Genomic DNA, 20684 nt, shown 5'->3' with positions numbered 1-20684 from the left:
CCAAGTGTTTTTACAGAATGACCTTAAAGAAAAGACAACACAATAGTGCATTACTTTGATTTTGAGACCTCAAAATATTAAAAAAAAAAATTAATTTACTTCCAACCTGGAGCTTGTTTTCTGTCCCTCTCTCCCCTCAGGCCCACTGGGAATAAAGGGCGAGGCAGAAGGGAAGGGAGGCAAACATGGGCTGCTATGAGAGATAAACATACTGTAGTGAGGAGGTTTATTGCCTGGCAACTACAGTACTGTAAGATACTATATTTGCTCTTTATTTTGACAACTACAGAACTCTTCCTATTTTTGCTGACAAACCAGTCTGTTCTTTTAGCATGGCAAGTTCGTGTAAGATTGAGATCTTCATTTTCTGTCATGTTTGTAGTTATGTTTCTAGTGTATTTAAGTCCTGTTTGTTAATTACAGGCAATTGTGTTTAAAATACACAGCAGAGCACAAGTCATGAGCAAACTGGGTCAGTGTTTCCCAGCATTTCTGGAAGACAGCTGGGACCTAAGGGAGGGTGCCAGCATCAAACTAAGGAAGACCACAGCCCAGGCTTCACTTCTTGTCTGTGCGGCTTGGCTCGGAGCTGCCAGTTTTGTTGCTTCCCTCCAGGTAGAGCTCCCCACTGGAGAGAGGCAGGTGAGGGCCACCAGCAGCTCCCAGTGAGACAGGCAGGAGCCTGCATGGCTCCACGCAGGGAATGCTCCACACAGGCTTAGGCAGCGTGTGGGCAGCCAGGTCCCATCCCACTGTTAGAGGGTCCTGGGCTGGAGGTTTCTGGCGCTGCTGGTTGAGCATAAGCGACGTAAGTGCTTCAAAGCAAAGTCTGCAGCAAGGCTGGGTGAGTTTATTGCTGGTTTTAGTCCAGCCTCCTCCTCAAAGTTTGTACAACTGGGGAGAGAGTTGTCAGGAGACAACCTGGCGTAGACCAGTATCTCACACTTCAGGGTCCTTTTCTGTGCAGCCTTCAGCAAATGCAGTCCTGCCACAGCAAAGGTGTGTCTGAGCCTTCCCTCTTCCTTCAGCTTGACCTCCTGACATGGCAGAGAGCAGGAAACTGATGTGATTCTTGTCTTTGTATGCAGCCTGTCAGGCAGATACTTGGGGTCATACTTGGTGTGAAATGCTCTTTGCTGTCCTCCTCTTCTTGCTTCTAAACTGGGCCATGAAGGCATGCAGCCCTTTCTTTTGGCACACACAAAGTATGGTTGGGAATGTCTTGTAATATGCTGGCCATATGTGAACAGAGGTCTTTACAACAGCTTTTCATGCAGTAGCAAGAGTATTTTTGTTATGTAAAACGGTTTGAAATGAAGACAAGAAATGTGGGGCTTATGCTGAGTGAAGAAGTTGAAGAATTGTTCAGTGTTAACATGTTGGTCTGTAGATGTTGGTTTTTTGGATTATGCTTTTAAAATAGCAAGAGTAAAGACTGACTTTATTCTTTAGTTTATTTTGTGTGCATTACTGGAATATTACAAAGTATGTTAGGATTTAAAGTTAAATGCAAATCATTAGAGAGTAGCTTAAGATACTGGAGATAAGACATCAGCTGCCCACTTGTAAAACGGATGGACACTCATGTTACTTTCCTTTTGATTTGAGCTAATGCTATTACATTTTCAACTTGGATTTACAGTTTATTCAAGTGTCATATTCTTAGGCAGCTTGAGTTCTCAATTCATGTAGTTGTATCATTCCAGATTCTCAGCTAAGGACAAATAAATGTATGATCTCAGTTTGTGTGTGTTTAGAATTTAAGGGAACTTTGTAGAATAGAGCTTGGTGAGAATGAGAGACTGTTTCATCTGACTCACCTTTTCAGTCTCACTGATATTAATTCTAACCTAATTTTTATATAATGAATATTGGGGGGAAAACCCAGGAAGCTTTAGATTAGAAGTAGTTTACAATACAGTCTTCCTTAAGTTGTGCTTGCATAGGCTTGTACCTTCCTCCAGGTACTGGTGGTTCTGTACCAATCTCAGACAATTTTTTGAAACACAATTATTTCAGGTTTTTTTATTGTTTAAATCATTTTCTGAGAGCAGTGAAATCTTAACTTTTGATTTGACAGTAACCAATATAATTTCTAAACTGTGTTATTGTATAGATAGTTCCTTTCAAATAGCATTTCCAAAGGAATGCACATTCTCAGAACACTTCCTTGTGCTCAGTCACTCAGTACTGTTGTTTACAGACATGCCACTCAGCTGCCCAATTTCTGTGTCTGTACGTGTGCTTCTCTGGTGCAGATCTTACACTTCCTTGTAAGTTCTGAAATGCTTGCCGTGATGTAAATTTCCTGTTTATCTTCAATTTTTTATGCAGGCAGTCGTGGCCGACAAAAATTGATGTGCCCCAGGACCTGGAGGATGACCTTACAGCAACCCCTCTCTCCCATGCCACTGTTCCTCAGTCCTCCCCGGCTCGCACGGCTGAGAACGTTCTCAACGGGCACAGGAGCAAGGCCCTTGGGGATTCCACAAAGAAGGAAGAGATCCCTGAACTGGCTGGGCCAGCACTTTCAGCAGTTCCATCGGTGAGCTTAAAACCCACTACCAGTGGCCGGAAGTGCTTGTTCAGAGTCGAAGAAGATGAAGAGGAGGATGAGGAAGATAAAAAACCTATTTCCCTTTCTACTCAAGTTGTTCTGCGTCGTAAGCCTTCGGTTACAAATCGTCTTACGTCGAGAAAGAGCGCGCCAGTCCTCAACCAGATCTTCGAGGAGGGCGAATCAGATGATGAGTTTGACATGGACGAGAACTTGCCCCCAAAGCTCAGCAGGTTAAAGATGAACATCGCCTCGCCCAGCACCGTGCACAAACGCTACCACCGGAGGAAAAGCCAGGGCCGGGGCTCCAGCTGCAGCAGCTCCGAAACCAGCGATGATGACTCGGAAAGCAGGAGGCGTTTGGACAAGGACAGCGGGTTCACTTACTCCTGGCACAGACGGGATAGTAGCGAAGGGCCACCTGGCAGCCAGGGAGATGGTGGTGGGCAAAGCAAACCCAGCAACGGGAACGGAGGGGTGGACAAAACGAGCCCAGGTGATAACAGCAAAGGTGGCGGGAGTCCCTCTGGTAGCTCTGGGGGTAGCACCAACACCACCTCGGGTTCCACTCGGAGATGCGCTGGATCTGGAAACTCCATGCAGCTGTCATCCCGAAGTGCAGGGGAACTGGTTGAAAGCCTGAAGCTAATGAGCCTTTGTCTAGGTTCACAGATTCACGGCAGCACGAAATACATTATTGATCCTCAAAACAATCTGTCCTTTTCCAGTGTAAAAGTACAGGAGAAATCAACGTGGAAAATGTGTATAAGCTCCAGCGGAAGTGCAAACCAGGCTTCATCACTGGGCAGCCTAAAATTTTTTTCCGACCAAATGTCAGACACAACAAACGAATTGGAACGGCTAAAGAACAGGAACTTGAAAAACAATGTGCTACAACTACCTCTCTGTGAAAAGATATCTGTGAATATTCAGCGGAACCCAAAGGAGGGGCTGCTGTGTACCTCCAGTCAAACCAGTTGCTGTCACGTCATTTGACAATGACCTGACTCGAACAGCTCGATTTGCTTGACAGAGTCATTCTTCCTGGTCAGGGCTGTGAACACCTTGTCACGGACCCCCTTTTGTTGTCTTAAGATTTTTAAGTGGGCTTCGAGCAGTTATTTATTATACTTTAATTTTGTGTTTGCTTGATGGTATGACAGTGCATGGTCTTTGCATGCTGCTAGCAGATATGTTTTTCTTTTTCAACACAACAGAATATTTTATTGTGTAATTTTTACATTTATAATTTTACTATGGAAGATCTGGATTAAATTAAAATAAAGATCTGGATCCTGATGTAAATGAAGCACTTAGTAGTTTCATGTTCTGCACTTATACTAGAAAGAGAAGCTTTTGTTTGCTTATGAAATGTTAATTCTTGTTCTGACCTTCTGTGAAAACTAAAATATGTGCTATGTGGCATACTTCTATGTGTCTGAAACAGAACCAAAGCAATAATGTTTTGATGCTGAAAACTCTTCAGGGAGCTTTCAGATGTTCCAAGGCTTGTACAAAGCAAAGATGCACTGAAAATTAGTGATCTTGAAATATGATTTTAAACCCACACCTATTTGTCTTAAGCTATGATATAGATGAAGTTGTGGCTCAAAAATCAAGCCGAAAAGATCTTGTTTTAATAGAGGCAGTTTTCTTTAAAAAAAAAAAAAAAAAGAGGCAAGTAGATTTGTAAGGCAGCTTTCTCCCATAGAAATATGTTAATATTACAAGCAGACAATCTTTTTTAATATAACAAAGGTAAATTATTAAGTCTACTTCTGAGTTTTTACATGCTAACTGAAAATAAAGTATTTGTATGAATTACTTTTCTTAGTATATCATGACACTTATTATTTTAGGTTTCTACCTTGTGAACCCTCTTTGCTGTTCTCGCCTCCCCTCCCTGAGATTCCAGAAGGCAATAAGGGATGGAAAACCTTTAGGTAATTGGACTTGCATTGAAATTGTCATTTACAGTTTTGTTACTATTACTCTTTTTAGGACTTAAAATACTACTGTTCCCCACATGTACATCACTTATTTTCCCTCAGTAATACACTTGTTCATAAAGTCCATTTAAAACAGCCTGTAGGAAAGTGTTTCTTTCACAGCTCTGAGCCTTCCTGTCAGATTTCCCATTGCCATGGCAAGGTCTTGATTTAGAGTTTTTCTGTACAAAAGGATACTTTTGACCAGATGAATTAACTTTGTGGGATTTTATTATCTAGAATAAAATATATTGCAGATTCCTAGTTTTGGGAAGGGCAAGAATGTTTTATTTTTTCATGCTGTGCACTGGGTCTTCTAAGCAATGCTAGTGAAACTGGGGGTACTATGTAGCAGCGCCCTGGGCAGACCCTGGGTGTCCCAGCGGAGTTTGACACTGTTGAGCATCTTGTAACAGTTTCAGAATGGTCAATACAGCGCGTTTTGTGTCTGCTGTGGAGGGAGCAGAGCACCAGAGAGTGGCTGGGTCAGGATGGCCACAGCTCACAACAGCTCTTGTGATTCCTGCAAGACTTCAGAGAGTCTGAAGTGCATGGGGTGTCCTTCCTGGTGAGCCAGGCGCTCTGCTTCTGGAACAAGGCAAAGGAGAAGTGTTGTGCTTCTTTAAGTTTTAATCTCTAGTTGCAGTTTAGTTAAAAGCTACAAGCATAGATGTGTGGGTGAAGCCATAGAACATAATTGCTTGAATTTTTTGAGCAGGGATCTTACCAAGGGCCAGAAACGAGATATGTGGTTCACAGACAGTGAGCGTAACATCCACGTAGGAGACGAGTTTATAAAGGGCATTGGCAATAAACTTTATTTGTTGCAGCTTTTTTCCAAGTATTGTAAATACTCTTTCCTGATATGTACAGCCTTGGAATGGCACCTTTTAACTAACCCCGGGTGTATTTTGTTTCCAATGTTTTTATATACGACTGTATATATGGTGCTCACTTTAGAACAGCAGTGTTGACCATTTATGCTGCATAGTTGTATTATAGCCTTATAGTTGTGTGTGGCTGGTTGGACCTCTGGGTGTACAGATGTGTACAGATGTGTTAGTCTGAGTGCTGTCCTCTCCCCCTCTGTTGATAGGTGAATGATTGTGCATGTGGTGTACGTCGTGTTATGTCGCCACGTAAAAGGAAGGGCGAGAATAACCACTACATTAAGATAATATTGGACCAAACTATTTAGAGCAAGTAAACAGTTTCTTGTACCCCTTAACGTGTCTTTAAGAGTTGCATATAGTTACAGTAGTGTATAAAGTAAATATTGTGGAAAAAACAGTTAGTCTTGTATTTTTCTGTATGCGTGTATATAAAAATATATAAAAAATAATGTACCTCTAGCAACTTAATCTGTATTTAAGATGTGACAATCTTGACACGGAATTTTAAGAGTAGCAGTCTAAATAAGCAGAATTCATGACAGAAGTATAAAAATTTCTCACCAGGAAAGAATCCATGTGTGTTAAGAGGGTACAGAAATATCAACTGATCTTATTACTTCTGGCAATGTTTGGCATTTTCATTGTACAAACATTCATGGTGTGCGACAGAAATGGAAAATCCAGTTAATAAAAGTGATATCCTGACTGATGCATAAGCGGTGACTTGCACGTGGCTGGGGTTTGTGTCTGCTGGCACTGGGGGTGAGAGGGTCACACAGGCTCCAGGCCGCTCCCTGCGCTGCAGCACCTGGGAACAGCGAGGGCCTTGCCTTGGGAGAGTCTGGCTTGGTGTGTGGAGGGACAGCCCTTGGTGAGCTGCCAGTTACTCTCCTGCAGTGATCAAACACATTCATTTGGGCTTAACAGCTGTCACAGTCATCATCTGCTGAGTTTTTTGTCTCAAGGCTGAGGGAGCTGTTCCTCAGGCAGAACTCCAGACCATGGTTCTTTATAAGGTAAAGCAGGTAATAGTAACAATAGAGGGGGCAGCAGTGCTGCAGAGAGGGGCATGGGGCTGCCTTGGAGCGGGCTGGCTTCTGGCATCTTGTCCCTCAGAGGTGTCCGCTGGTGGCCGGTGGTTGGAGCAGCTCAGCACGACACTGCAGTGATTGAACTGCTCCTGGAGCACAAAGTGTAACCAGCCAGGGCGGGTACGGACACAGGGAGCAAGGGCACGGAACAGGTTCTGTGAATACGTGGTGTTAAGTGACCACTGCTCGAGGCTGGGGCACTTGTGCAGAGATGCATCTGTGGGCTTGTGCAGCTGGGACCTTGCCCTGTCTGAGGAGCTTCCCAGCTCTGGTCACTGCAGAACAGGGTGGAGGCAGTAGCAGGAAAGGAGTGGCCAAGGAATTTGCTGGGCTGTGACTGTGACTGAGACAGGAAAGGTGTAACACACCGTGTAGTGCAAGGCCAAGCAGGAACATCTCAGTAGCTGGTAGGTGCAGGTCAGATACTTTTCATGTCAGATTTGTTTTAAGGATTTTTCATTAGCAAATAAAGGGGAATCTGGCTAGCAATAAACAGGGAATGGGGGCAAGCTGGAATGTCCCCAAACATCAGAGACAACCCAGCCGCCCTGTTAGCCTTTCCCATGGTTAAGCTTATCTGAATAAATCAGAACTGATTTGTTTGTCATTAATTCCAAATGATGACTTGCTTTCAATAAAAGGTGTTTGAGCAGTAACACTTTGATGTGACTGTACTTGGGAAAGTGTAGCAATGACTCACTTGTTGAATTGCTGACTGCTTGCAGCCAGCCTGGCTCCCTCACATCCATACTGTGTTTAGAGGGACTGCTGGATTGCCCTTCTCCAGAGCAGTGTCTCTGCAGTTGTCTTAGCCTGCTCCCTTCCTGAACCACAGGCTCTGGCTCTTTATTTTTTTGAATTGTGATTGTCAGATGAATCAGTTTGACCTATCTGCCTGTATTAAAAATGACATCAATTTCTGCAAGTCAAGAACCCTGTATTAGAGACAAAGTAGAGTCTTATTTCATAGGGGTAAAGAATGAGATGCCCTCTATTTTCAGATGTGATGGAAGAATTATGTGGTAAGAAAAATGCAAGTATAGGGTCTGAGAAGCACAGAGAGGTAACACAGACTTCATCGGGCTCTCAGATGATTCATCTCAGGAATTCATTTCAGCAGGCCCTTGTGTAACATATTCCTCTTTCCTCCCTCTCACTGCTCTCTCTTGAGAAATACTGAGCAGGGGAGGCAGGATCTGATTCTCTCTCTGGGCATTTGCGTGCCACATGCCCTCGGCCTGGGATAGGCCCAGTATTGCCCTCATGATGCCAGTGGTGACAGAGGCCATCACCACAGTGCTTTGTATCAAGCACTGGGGTGCAGAGAGAGCCTCCTCTCTCAGCACCAGCCTCCAGAGCTGGCACTGAGTCACCAGGGCCTCCCGCCAGCCCTGGCCTGGCACTGGCACTCGCCCCTCCAGCTCCTGGGTGAGGCATGGCAGAGCTGTCCTGAAGAAAGCACATCACAGCAGTAGGCACTGTTCCCAGGGGCTTTGCTTACATGAATAAGGAAGTAAATTCAAATTTCTCTGAATGAGATTCAAGATCAATTCCCTCAGGCCCAGGTAGGCTGAAATATCCATAACTGCTTGCCTGCTTACAGAGGAACCTTTCCATGTAATGAGTGTTCTCCTCTTCTGTGCTCATCAGAAGATACCTTGAGTCAGCAGATCCCTCTGGGCCACACAATTAGACCTGCACTCACAACGTACCTGATGAGAGAACTCTTGTATCACCAGCAAGTGGTTTATGAGTGCCCTTCTTAAGAACAGCTTTCTTGGATTGTTATTGCTGCTGCTGCTAAGGAGATTTGTAAAATCCAAGTCTTAACAGACAGATACAGGCTTCTCCCACACAGTCATCTTCCCAAACAGCATGCTCCAGCCTCCTGCCTGGTTTTTCCCTGAAGCTTGAGACCAGAGATGATAAACTTATTTTATGGCTTAGACTCAGGCACTGGCAGAACTGCCACACGCCCCTGTCTGGTGGCCTGCACTCCTGCAGGGCCCAGAGCCGTGGCGGTCTAGAGGTGTGAGGCTCTCTCAGCTGGCTAAGGGACCCTGCCTGGACCTGGGAACAGACACTCAGATTCCATACCTTGTGAATGGCAGCTCATGATAAATATCTTATTCTTTCTGACACTGTCACCTGACAACTGATTTTGGTCAGTGAGTTTCATCCCTGGCATCCCACAATTTTTACAGGTGCACCTATGGCAGAAAGGAAACAACACATTCAGAGGAGCACAGACAGAGTTTTCTCTCTCAAATGAGAAATGAAAATAGATGCCACCACGAATGTATAAAAAACCCAAAAGACAAAACCCAGTACACCAGACAGTATGAAACACAGGAACCCCTCCCCAGTGAAAGGACAAACAGCTGCATACAGAGGAATAGGAGCTAAATTTCAGTTGAGTGACAAAATACTACTTGGCACTATGAGGGAACATTTCTCAGCAGGTTAAAGTGTGTGTTTTAGGACAGAAACAGTCTCTCTCATGACCATGTAGCATCTGTGATGCTAAAACAAGAGTTCTCCCAGTATGTAGAACAAACTTTAATCCCTATAAAATAAAGGAGTCCCATACTTCTCACACCACGGCAGGTCAGAACTCCTCCATACCTCCTCACTTTTAGTGCCTTCTCCACCTAAGAACAGTATTATCCCTGTTTCTAGATAAGGAAACTAAGCAGAAGTGAAGGGATTTGCCCAAGGCAAAGACAACAGCCAACATTACTGAAGTCACTGGGTACTTACACCTCACTAAAGAGTTTTCTGTTAATCCACAAAAAACAAAAGAAATGGATCCCACAAGGAAAACCACCAAGTCAGTTTTGCAGAAGGTGAGTTACTTGTTTCACATGATCACAGTTGACACACAATTCCTTTTCTAACCCATTCTAGAAAGTTATTCCAGACACCTGATACAGCTGACATCAGCAAAACACACCAACTTCATGCTCCCAGACCACCATCAATTAGCAGACCAGCAGAATCCCTTTAAAATGGCTGCAAGGTCACAAGAACATACTCCAACAGGAACTCATCCCATGGATTCTTCTTCTCTGGAACCACTCACTCAAAACCACTGACCAGGCAGTTAAAACTTGAAGAAAAATGAGCTACTTCGGACCAAAGTGGGCAGGAGACTGCAAAGATGGGGAGTTTTCATGAAGAACACACTGATTGCCTCCTAAAAAACCATTTGGTTTTGGGATCTCTACAGCACTACAGGAAGGGTGACAGGCTTCCCTCAGAGATCCTCAGGGCAGAGCTTGTGCAGCCCCAGCCCTGCCACTGCTTCAGGAACAGGCTGTGAAAGCAGCAGCCCATGAGATACCCCTGAAATAGCAGCAGCGTGGGGGACTAACAGGGGGAGAAGCAAGAACAGAGAAGCCACAGCACAGGTTTGCTCCTCTTCCCAGGAGAACAATCATTTCTTACTGGGTCACACCTGCAGAGTCTGAGAAATCCTAATTTTTAGCTCCAGACAAAATATATTATTTTGGCTTAGTTATATTACTCTGCTGTGGGAGCCCTGTGGCAGAATTCTGAAATGTGCAAAGTAGGCAAACACCTTAATTATGGCAGCAGCAGATTTTTGTGACCAAAATTCCAGCAAGTACCACATACAGTTACATCTAGTGAAACTGAACATCACAGCAGCCAAAAATAAACTGTCTCAAGGTCACAGGAGCAAACACTGTACATTTTGTCCTATAACTGTCAGGAAACAAAGAAACATTAGGACAGCTATCTTTTTGTGAAACGCAAGGAAAACCAAATCAGATATTCACTACAAACACAAGTACTGGTGTATCAAGTATCAACTTTAATTGATCTGTTTGCTGTTAGTTCATTTAACCAGAAGATCCATTCATACAATACTGCAATTCAGAATCCAGGGGACTAATACCAAAATCCAATATAAATTAGAAAATAAATATGCTTCATAAGTCACTGATCAGCAATCTGTTTCCTACTAATTTTTTTTTTACCTAGCTTTTGAAAAGATTTTAGCTGGGACCTATTTAGAGAACTAGCAAACAGGACTGTGTAATACAAACTCCGCAAATATTTATGTTCAACTATTTCTCAGATCACATAATGAAATACATTGTTGTTCCCTATGAAATGTATAACATACTTCAATTAATTTGCTGTGGACAAGCAGTAGCTAATAAGCAAATCTTTGAAATAATAGAGGATTGATTAGCTATTGTAATGAAGGAACAAAAGGGGTAATAACCATAAAGGGAGAGTAAATTAAATAATAGTCTGCTTTTTTTTCCCCTTTAGAAAGTTGCTGCTGAAAATTCTAGTGAGCTTCTGGATGCTTCCTCACAGGATCTGTTTTCAATCACTCAAAGCACAGGGAGTCTGGCAGATTTTATCCACACCTGGCATAAGCTGGAGTGCTTTATTTGGTGTTACCTTCACAAGCAATTGCATATGAGAAACAAAGAGAGCAGGAGAAAACAGTTTTTTTACAGTGTCAGGCAAAGATTAGTTACCAAGTTTCATATAAGCAGGTGCCACCTACTCAGTAGATGGTGGAGGGTGCGCTCCGAGAGCGCCGCACACGACCACAAACGCTGGCTCCGCCTCACTTGTGACCGCCTGAGTCATCCTCATTCCTCCGTGTTTACTCCTTCAGCGACTCCGCCGCCAGCTTCATTTGCTGCCAGGAGAGAAGAACGGAGAGAGACGCTGAGTACAGCGGCAGCAGGAGGAATCACCAAACCAGCTAGAGCCCAGGACACTCCAGAATCCAGCTGACTAATAAAACTACACCAAAAAAATGAGTTTGAGCATTTCAAAACAAAAACCACCAGTCTGTCATGCCTGATTTTTACAAAATCCATTATTTTAATAGAGGCATTGCTTTTGTCCACCAAAACACTCATCAAATGGCAATGCAATTTGTATGTTAATTAATTATTTTTGTGATGAATAATGCCTTATGTGAAAGTCATTTAGCCCTAAATATTTAGGCTTTTAAGCTGATCTCAAAAGGTCAATGAACTGACAAACTGCTGCCCCCACTTCCCATTGCAACAATCTGTTAACTGTTATTCAGTATTTCTGTGATTGTTGTTGTGGAATTGAATACAAACATCCTGTGATATAAGAAGGAGGTAGCAGACTGCTCTGGTGATACATGCTATTGCCTATCCTGCTGATAACCAGTTTTGTTTTCATTATCCTAGGATGTCACCAGAGACATGTTACCATGTGAAACCAGGATAACAATCCCAGGTGATGAAAATATCTGCTGAGTAAAAGAAAACAGAGCCACTCTGTGAAGCTTCTTGTTAAAGACAATGTTTCATAACACAGAACTTAGAGAGGCAACAAGAAAGAGTTCAAACTGTGCTGAAGGCATCTCTCACACATCACCTGGGGGTTGTCAGCCAAGGGCCTGGCAATGTCTGGAAAGCTGGAACCACCCTGATAGACCAAGAAATAGTCAGAGTGACTGAAGTGCCCCGAAGAAAAAAGACAGAGACAACAGTCTCAAGAAGGAGACAGAGGGAGACCAGCCCAAAGGACAGGCTGAGGAGCAGAGGCAAGGAGATGCACAGCACTGCTGGAATTCACCCATGCCCAGCATCACTGCCTCCTTGGAGGCAATTTGGCAGGCAAGGAAAGGAAAAGGCTGGACATGAAAAAATCTGAGTGATCATAAAAAGAAACAATTTATGCAGCCTTCAACTCCTGAGCCGCTGTGTGGGTTCTGTGTCATCCCCCCAGTGGAGGATGGACGTGTGCTACTGAAACGGAGCTGTTTCTTTTGCATTTGTATTTGATCTCATAGAAATGGCCCATGACATATGAGCTATTAGAAAGAGAAGTATCTAAAAATGCTGTAACAAAATTGGAAAAGACAAAGCTGCAAATAAAGTGTACACTATCATTCAGTTTCTGTCCCACAACATGGGATACAAAGATGTCAGATGCTTCAACAGAGCACCTTCTACCTCTTCTTTGCTGCTAGTCTGGCTCTGAATCTTTCTAAAACACTACTCTGCATGCTAAAACACACCTACAGCAACTTTTCTTTACCATTTTTATCTGTATTTCCATGCCATCTATAAGTGAAGTAAAATTAGTTTGTGATACAAATATTTATATGCTTCTCCATAGCAACAGTGCAGGGAAAAAAGCCACAGCTAAAGGCTGGAATACAGATAGATTCCTCTTCTACATCCTGATTCACTTTTAAATAAATGTCTGGATAAAACTATAGCATCTTTAATTAAAGTCTCTTTTACTCCTATTACAAAAACATAGACACACGAGACAGCACCTTCATTCAGTTCCTGATCCATCAAATACAAACATTCTCTTATTTTAGAATGATTTTCATAAATTCTGAGTACTGGTGTAATTGTATGGGGATTGATGAGGAATGCAGAAGACTGGAAAGGTATTTTTATTCTCTGATCTCTGCAGGGCTTGCCAAAGTCTGGAAAAAAACCAAGCACGAGTGCTAATGATGACTAAATGTAATCTGTCCAAAAACTCTGTACAAGCTGGACCACTCTCATTTAGTTTTGAAGGCCCTCCTATTTTTAACTGAGCTAGTCTTAAACGAGGATTGTCTTCTGCTGGCAATCTTATGCTATCATATTTACATGATATGAACAAACAAATATCCCAGCTTCTTGAGCGGGCCAGTGAGTAGAAAAACCTCTTAAAATAGCTTCACATGCTGCCATGGCACACAAGGGCTGGCCAAAATCAGTCCAAATGCAGTCATACACATATTTCAGGAAATGAATCATAAGCCACGTGAGAACACCAAGAGCTGTGTATTTAATTTCTTCTTTATAGTTTCTAATAGCAAAATGTATTTGGCAGTACCTGGCAGCAGCAGGCTCCCCCAAGAGCTATCACTTGGGCAAGCAACATGTGGTGGTACCTTTAAACAGAGAAATTCCTTGCCAAGTTCAGGCTGAAGAATTTTAAAATTTTCTTTCTTTTTTACTGTGAAAGTAAATGTTCCTGCTCAATGGGAAACTATTTCTCTAAGGCAACATATGGGAAAGGGAGTGTATTTTTAAATTTTTATTGCTGAGAAAGGTCATTGATGAGTTACCTTTTAAGATCACTTTTCCCCAGACAGCTCCAACAGGTTCACTGGGGAACCTGTGAGGCTGAGTTAACTGCTGTTCCCTCAAAAAGACATTTCTTTGTAAGCTTTAAGAAGTATTTTAAAAATATGGAAGAGAGCTATTAAAAATGTCTTGATCTACTTGTTAAACCTACTAGATACATAATGACAAACCCCACTCATTTGAGGGGTATTAAAAGCCTCTGTGAACTAATCAGAGGCACAGCTCAGAAACGAGTTGGCTCAAGAAGCCATTCTTCATTTATTATCAGCTGAGAGTTACTAGTGAAAGGTTTATGCTTAATGCTCTGTTTTATGCATCCCCCTTAGCAACAGCAGCCAATGCATGCAGTACATGAGTGAAACATGTTCAAATTGGTATTAATTTTAGTGGGGCTGCAGTGTTGTTTATCCTAAAATTCTACTATTAGGAAATGCTCTAAATATTTATCTGCTGTAATTCAATAGATTCGCTATTTCCATTTTATTAAGTTTAAATTTCCTTGTAAAGCACATGTAATATAATTAGACAGTACTTCCAGGAGAAACAGCAAAAACCCTTTAATGTGGTTTACAAATAGGCTTTGCCAATTACTTAGATTTTCCTACATTTCAACATTAAATTTTCTGAAAGGGCTTTATTAAAACAGAACAGATCCTTTCACACCACAAACAGAGCTGTATACCAAGCATGGAAATCAGGCTACTTCCTTTGTGGGCTCCAGAGACACCAACTTCAGTGTACAGGGTAGTTCTGTGGTAGTTCTCCAGTTAGAGGGGCTATGGAAGCCTAAACATGTGATTTAATGCTGCCAACAATACCAAAATACAAAATTAAATCGCTAAAATCATGAAATAACAGAAATACACAGCAGCAGCACCAGAGACCTCAACTACAGCAAAACCCCAGGAGCTGCCAAGGGATTTACCAGAGCAGTGCCAGGGCTTGGCTCAAGCCACAGGCTCACTGGAAATGCAGGATGTTTCTGCATGGCACGAGGAGGACCCTGGCCCACCTTATATTCCAAGCCCTGTGCCCAGGGCTGAGGAGCTGCTCTGCCCTCGTTCTGCACAGCAGGGCTGCTTTTGGCCAGGTCCCAGCACGTGGCTTCCTTCTGCCCTGGGCTGAGAGGCAGGAGCTGCCTCCCATACTCCCAGCTTGCCAATCCATCTCTCTGACCCTCCTTCTGCACCAGAGGAGAACAGAGGGAGCCCAGCATTCCTGCTGCCCCAGTGCTGGTTCTGCACACACTCATAGCCTAATCAAACACTCCCACCTTTCCTTTATGGTTTCTGTGGGACAGCCAACATTCAACAGACACTAACAGACTTTGCTGGTTTAATGTTGATTTACTGCCCTTGCTGAGCTCTGTGCCAGATGCTTACAACACTGTTATTTTCCAGTTATGCCCAGACCTGGTAAGTCAGCCTCTAACTACTCTTAATTTTACCACTGTGTGTGTTAATGCCAACTGACAATTCAACCACAACCTGAGGAAAACAATTTAAAACACAGAAAGCATATGAAAGGGAAAACCAAAGAAACCAGGATCTATTGACTCACTGGACTGGTGCTTTTCCACAGGTAAATACTCATGTGTACACACTCAATGTACACATAAGTTTGTACACATGAAGAATAGACATGTAAATAGTTTATATTAAATATAAGAATACATGAAAGCAGATGTTTTTATCAGCAACCCCATCTTCTGGTTTTCCTGTATACACCACGTGGAACAGCTCATATGCAGTTAGAAAGAGAAGTGGTACATGGTATCTTTCCCACTTTCTAGCATTAATTATAATATGAAAACATGACAGATATATATTAAATTCTTCTTTTGTAATGGTGTCCAATCACAACAACAGTAGTTTCTTGGCTCTTGAGCTCTCTCAAGAACTGTATCAGCTTAATCTGTAAGTACCAACCAGTTAGAAGAGGCAAATTAACACCCACTTCAAAACTCAGTAAGCCTCTTCCACACGTAGTATTTTATTCTGTGTAAAGGTTTAAAAGCATATTTAATGGAAATTTGTTCTCACTAATTACAATGGTGTAAGGTTAAGGTAACTTCATACCTAGAGTGACAAATCTTCCCTCAAGGTTTTTGTCTCTGGCACTGAACACTCTGCAGGGAACGGTGCTTCAGGACTGGCTTGGGGTTACTTTTAAGCTGCGTTTCTGACTCTGACCACTTTTCCAGCAACATGTTTGTTTCCTTAGCTGGAGATGGTAACTGATGCTTCTTGACAGCAGTAATAACCAGTCCCTGTACTAGTACACTCCTGTTTATAAATCCCAGGACCACACAGCCACAATGCAGCACTGAATGCTTATTTTCAGTTAAGTCATCCTGCACAACCTCTCATTCTTCTTGAAAGCTATTGATTTCCAGAATACAGTTTCTCCCCTACTTCAGTAGTATGATAAAAGACTTGTAGGAACAATTTCACAACTTCCTCATTTCCCAGGGCCAAGACCCTGTGATGCTGCAACCCAGTGGAAACAACCCTCTATAAAGGAAAGCCACACATGAGCATTCAACAGTCAAATGCAGATTTTTTTTATAAAAATCAAGAAGCATTTTAAACTGAAGATAAAAAAGAAACAAATCCTGAATTGTCACTCTCACAAGGACTGTGAGCAATTACAGTAATTTAAACTTTTGAGGAATATTTACTAATCTCCCTACTTTTAAGTTACACTTGAAAGATTGTATCTAGTTTTGGGCCCTCCAGTATAAGGAGGATACTGATCAACTCTGCCAAACCTGTCTGTGGAATCCAAGACGGGCAGGGAGGTGATGCACATGCCCTGAGATAACTGCCAATATCTACAAGGAGGTCAGCAAGAAGGTGGAATCTGGGTCTTGGCCAGGGCGCACAACCAGAGAACAAAAAATGAAGTGGTCATTAAAAAACAAGCCAAGAAAGCCCCAGCAGAAAACATTACACTACAAGGATAACTAAGCACTGCAGCAGGGGCCCAGGGAGGTTTTGTCTCTGTCCTCAAAGCACCTGACAGGAAACCCCACCCTCCCACAGCCCTGGGGTCTAAATTTGGTGGCAATCCTCTCCTGAGCAGGAAGTAGTACTACTGACCTTCTGAGGCCCCTCCCAGGCTGAGAGATTTTTACAGTTGTTTCTACAGGAATTGTGATAAGAAGTTTGCCTGGAGTCCACAGACCCAGAGTGGGATCTGCTACAAGAAATAGAAAGTAATGGGAAAGAGCAGAAAAAAAAAAAAAAAATCCTCTTCTTTCCTTTCTTGTGTGCCTAATTCAAGACAGAATACCAAGTACAGCGCCAGTGTTAATGAAACAAAAGGTCTGGAAAATTAGTAAGTGCAGAATCAGGAAAACTTGCAGAATCACATAATTTGTGCCTTGGAGTATTGTACCTGATTAATAGCACTGTGAGGAATAGCAGTCAAAGCAACCCCATTTGTAGTACATTTTTTTCCCAAGATTTTTTCCTGATCTACGTCAGATTGTCTCTGATTTAAATTGCAAAGTATTAATTAATACTCATTACAATATTCTTACAGTATTAGTCACCCTTTGCTGAACCTTATTTTAGTTCAGTAGACAGTACAAAAATGAAGAATAGTGGAAGTCACACAAGACAGTCTAATAGTATTTTCTTCAGAATACAGCTTATGCATTCTGCCCTTCAAAACAATTTACATTATTTTTCTCCTCATGTAGCTCATATTTCATAACTTTTTTCACCATAACTGACCAAATAGTTGCCAAGTGACAGATAAATACAATGTTAAACAACATCTGAATGCCTGATGAGGAGTGTGTGCCAAAACCACCCTCCCAGGATGCCGGCCCAGTCCAAAGGATGCTCTCCCTTTAGCTTATGCAATTACCTCTCGCCCAATCAGCAGCTGGTCAATAGATTTTGGAGTCAGAAACTATCGACTGGCTATGAAAGCAGTGATGCAAAAATGTGCAATGTGACATGACCTTGGTGACATCTCAAAGGGGAGGGATGGCCTGTGCAGTCCCACACTCATTTCTTTAGTTCTGTGCCCTGGGTCACACAGACATCACTATGGTTTGAAGGTGCAGTTGGCCCCTGGGTTAACAGCACATCAATAATGCCTTAATGGTGAGCGATGATACAATTCCTTTTCTCAGGGGTTTTGAGGATGTAATTACCTGCTTCCTATTACCTGCTTCCATCAAGAGAAAATGAGTAAACCAAACTATTTTGCCTCTATGAAGTTTAACAAGCTTTTTCACTAAGCAAGGTGTCCCTGAGCAGGCACGACCCCTTTGGAAGAGAAATACTCAGCACCTGGAGAGTTTAATGAGCCTTCTGGACACCAATTCCTAATATATGGATATGGCTGACACTGAAGCTTAACTGCAGACATAGCTTTATACCAACTGTAATCTCCTTCCCTGGAGACACTCAAAAGCCATCTGGACAGAGTCCTAAGCAGCATGCTCTGGGGTCCCTGCTTGAGCTGGGAGGTTGGACTAGCTAATCCCAGAGGTTTCCTCCAACTGACCCACTCTGTGGTTCTGTGACAGCAGTAAAAGCCTGGCTAACAAGCAGGCTGCTCAATCTGCCCTGATTTACCACTGAAGCTCACATGCCTTGCACTCACACTGCTTCATGACTGAGGAGGCACAGCTGAAAGCAGCCAGCCAGCCTCTGGAGCAGTGGTGGCAAAGGGCTTGAAGGCGGCACTGCAGGGCACAGTGAGAGTCCTCCCTCCTCACACTGCTTAAGTGGCCAATTGCTTGGGTGATGGAAAAAATACACAGCTCACTACATCTTCTGCAGAAGATATGTTTAAGACTAACTCTGTGCTTCCATTTTTTCCAGCTTAAAGCTGGAAGGAACCTGCTGGGTCACAGACACAAGCCTCCCTCGAGTGCATAAACCCATGTCACAGAGGTTTAGCCAGGGGAGACCACACAGCATCAATTCCGGTGTTGCACAGGCCAAAACCCACAGCTCTTGCCAACATCCTTTAGCAAATCTATTGTACAAAAGGCAAGAGACCAGTTTAAACTATTTAATGCCACAAAATGAGCAGAGGAAAAACTCAAAGAGCATGAACATGTCTCCCTGTAATCCATGCAACAGCAGGGAACAGACTGTGTGAAAAACAGACAGCCCCTCAAAATGAATTATGCACAACCCTTAGAAAACAAAAAAAAAAATATATATTCCACTACTTTCTGGACACAAATTTAGTCATCCCTGGACCCCAGGCACATAAACCCCAACATCTAAGCACTACTAAAGTCCTACTCACCCCCTGCTCTGCCAGTGGACACAAAGGCATGGCTAGCCCCAGCCCAAGCCCAGCTGGTCTCAGTTTTATCCTGGGCTCACATTTCTCTCCAAATTTCCTAATTTGTGGAGTCATAAAGAGCCCAACTTGGTTTCAAAAAAACCAAGTAACAAGATAAGAAATTTACTCCTCTATGCAGGACATTCACTGGGTAATCTAGATCAGCCTCCAGATATGAAACTAAGAATCCAACTTCAGGCACTATCTTTGGAAATTACCATCTGTGACATAAATCTGACATAAATATGCAGAAAGATTTGCAGGGGGCATGGCTGTCCTCTGTCCTGCTACCACACAGCAACCACAAGGCTGCAAGTACAAAATTTCCATTTCTTTGTGGCAGGCAAGAAACTTCAGCCTCACAAATACATCAGAAAATGCCAGAGAAATCAAATGTGTGAAAAACACAAGTAGAAAATTATTTAGTGTATCTGAAGTAAAAGCTACATGTTAAGATCAGAGTTCAATGCTGGGCAGACACATAGGAAAAGTAACCACTCTTGTGAAGGGAGTTTTTTCTAAGAGGAAATTTGCCTCTTTGTTTATCCTTTGTATCAGCATGAAAAGTAAGTTTAATTCTAAAGTAACTGTCACCAGATTATTAAAAAAATATTTTAAAATAGTTTGGTAGGAAAAATTGGTCAATGTTTAGATTATTTGGTAAAGAACTATTCTCAATTCTGCTCAAGAGTTTATTAGGCAAGGAGTCCAAGGCCAGCAATGAAGGGACCTGCCAGGCAATCTTACTTGTTTTCCTCCCCTGCAGAAGTTCTCCTGACCCAAGCACATGTTATTACAATATAATTTTGAGTAATATTTTCATTCTTGCTGTTCTCTTCAAAGACAAGTTCTCTTCTACTTCCTGTGAAGGCTCTGCAACTGCCTAGTTACAGCCTAGTAAAAAATAATCACAACACAGAGCCAGTAAACAATTTCTAGTTACAGTAATTGTATAAATATTCTGAAGCAATCAACTCTACGAATGTTAAAGTGTGTTAAAAAGGTCTTTAAATACAAAATGGCAGTGTCACCACTGACAGAATTTCTTCCTTCACCAGACATACCTGTGAAAAGGCAAATTCCCAGCTCTTTGGGAAGACTATGCACTCATTGAAAGAAATAAATTGTTTTCCCTTAAACACTGGGTCAAACATAAGTATCAACTGATTACAGGCTATTGATTTGCTCTTAAATCTATATTTAAGTTGGTATGTGTCTGATCAGATAAAGTCAGTTACTCAAATTAGTTACGGTGGATTTAGAGTTTGATCTGGCTCAGGGAGTTCTTGAGCTAAGCACAGGCTGAGGATGGGGAGATAAATGTTATTCCTGCTTTTCACCCCATCCTAGACATCTGCATGTTGCCACTTTGAAGGTTTTGGTACCAGTATGCAAATACACACATACAAAAAGCACACAGCTGATTAAACATTCCATTTCCATTGAAGGGGCACACCTGGACACAGAGCATGACTCTCACTGTACTACAAAAGACTGTCTAATAAGAAGGTAGGAGAGTAAAAGGTTGGTTTGGCAGTTTATAACTGCAATTCTTCAAAATGAGTAAAGTTGTAACAGCTGACATAGTCCTAAATTATAGGTATGGCAATATTTACAGATTTATAATCTTTATGAATTGCCCTGCTAAGCCTGTTGCAATTTTGAACAACTTAGCAAAGGGTAAAGGTCCGGTTTCTATGAAGGCAATTGCA

At 42.4% G+C, this 20684-nt stretch overlaps 2 protein-coding genes across 2 annotated transcripts in view; one reads left to right on the top strand and one right to left on the bottom strand.

Annotated features, from left to right (window-relative positions):
- SNRK (SNF related kinase) overlaps positions 1–6154 on the top strand; it is a 39984-nt gene extending 33830 nt beyond the window's left edge. Inside the window, exon 7 of the mRNA XM_059847042.1 lies at positions 2335–6154. Coding sequence (XP_059703025.1) covers positions 2335–3553 — 1219 coding nt within the window. The 3' untranslated portion in view covers positions 3554–6154. The remainder of the gene's footprint in view (positions 1–2334) is intronic.
- A 4190-nt stretch (positions 6155–10344) lies between these two features.
- Positions 10345–20684, bottom strand: part of ANO10 (anoctamin 10) — a 122423-nt gene continuing 112083 nt past the window's right edge. Inside the window, exon 13 of the mRNA XM_059847028.1 lies at positions 10345–11213. Within this exon, the coding sequence (XP_059703011.1) occupies positions 11178–11213 (36 nt within the window). The 3' untranslated portion in view covers positions 10345–11177. The remainder of the gene's footprint in view (positions 11214–20684) is intronic.

This window comes from Haemorhous mexicanus, chromosome 1 (assembly GCF_027477595.1).
Source record: "Haemorhous mexicanus isolate bHaeMex1 chromosome 1, bHaeMex1.pri, whole genome shotgun sequence".
In the NCBI taxonomy this organism is placed as follows: domain Eukaryota; kingdom Metazoa; phylum Chordata; class Aves; order Passeriformes; family Fringillidae; genus Haemorhous; species Haemorhous mexicanus.
This window is presented reverse-complemented; position numbering and strand designations above follow the sequence as displayed.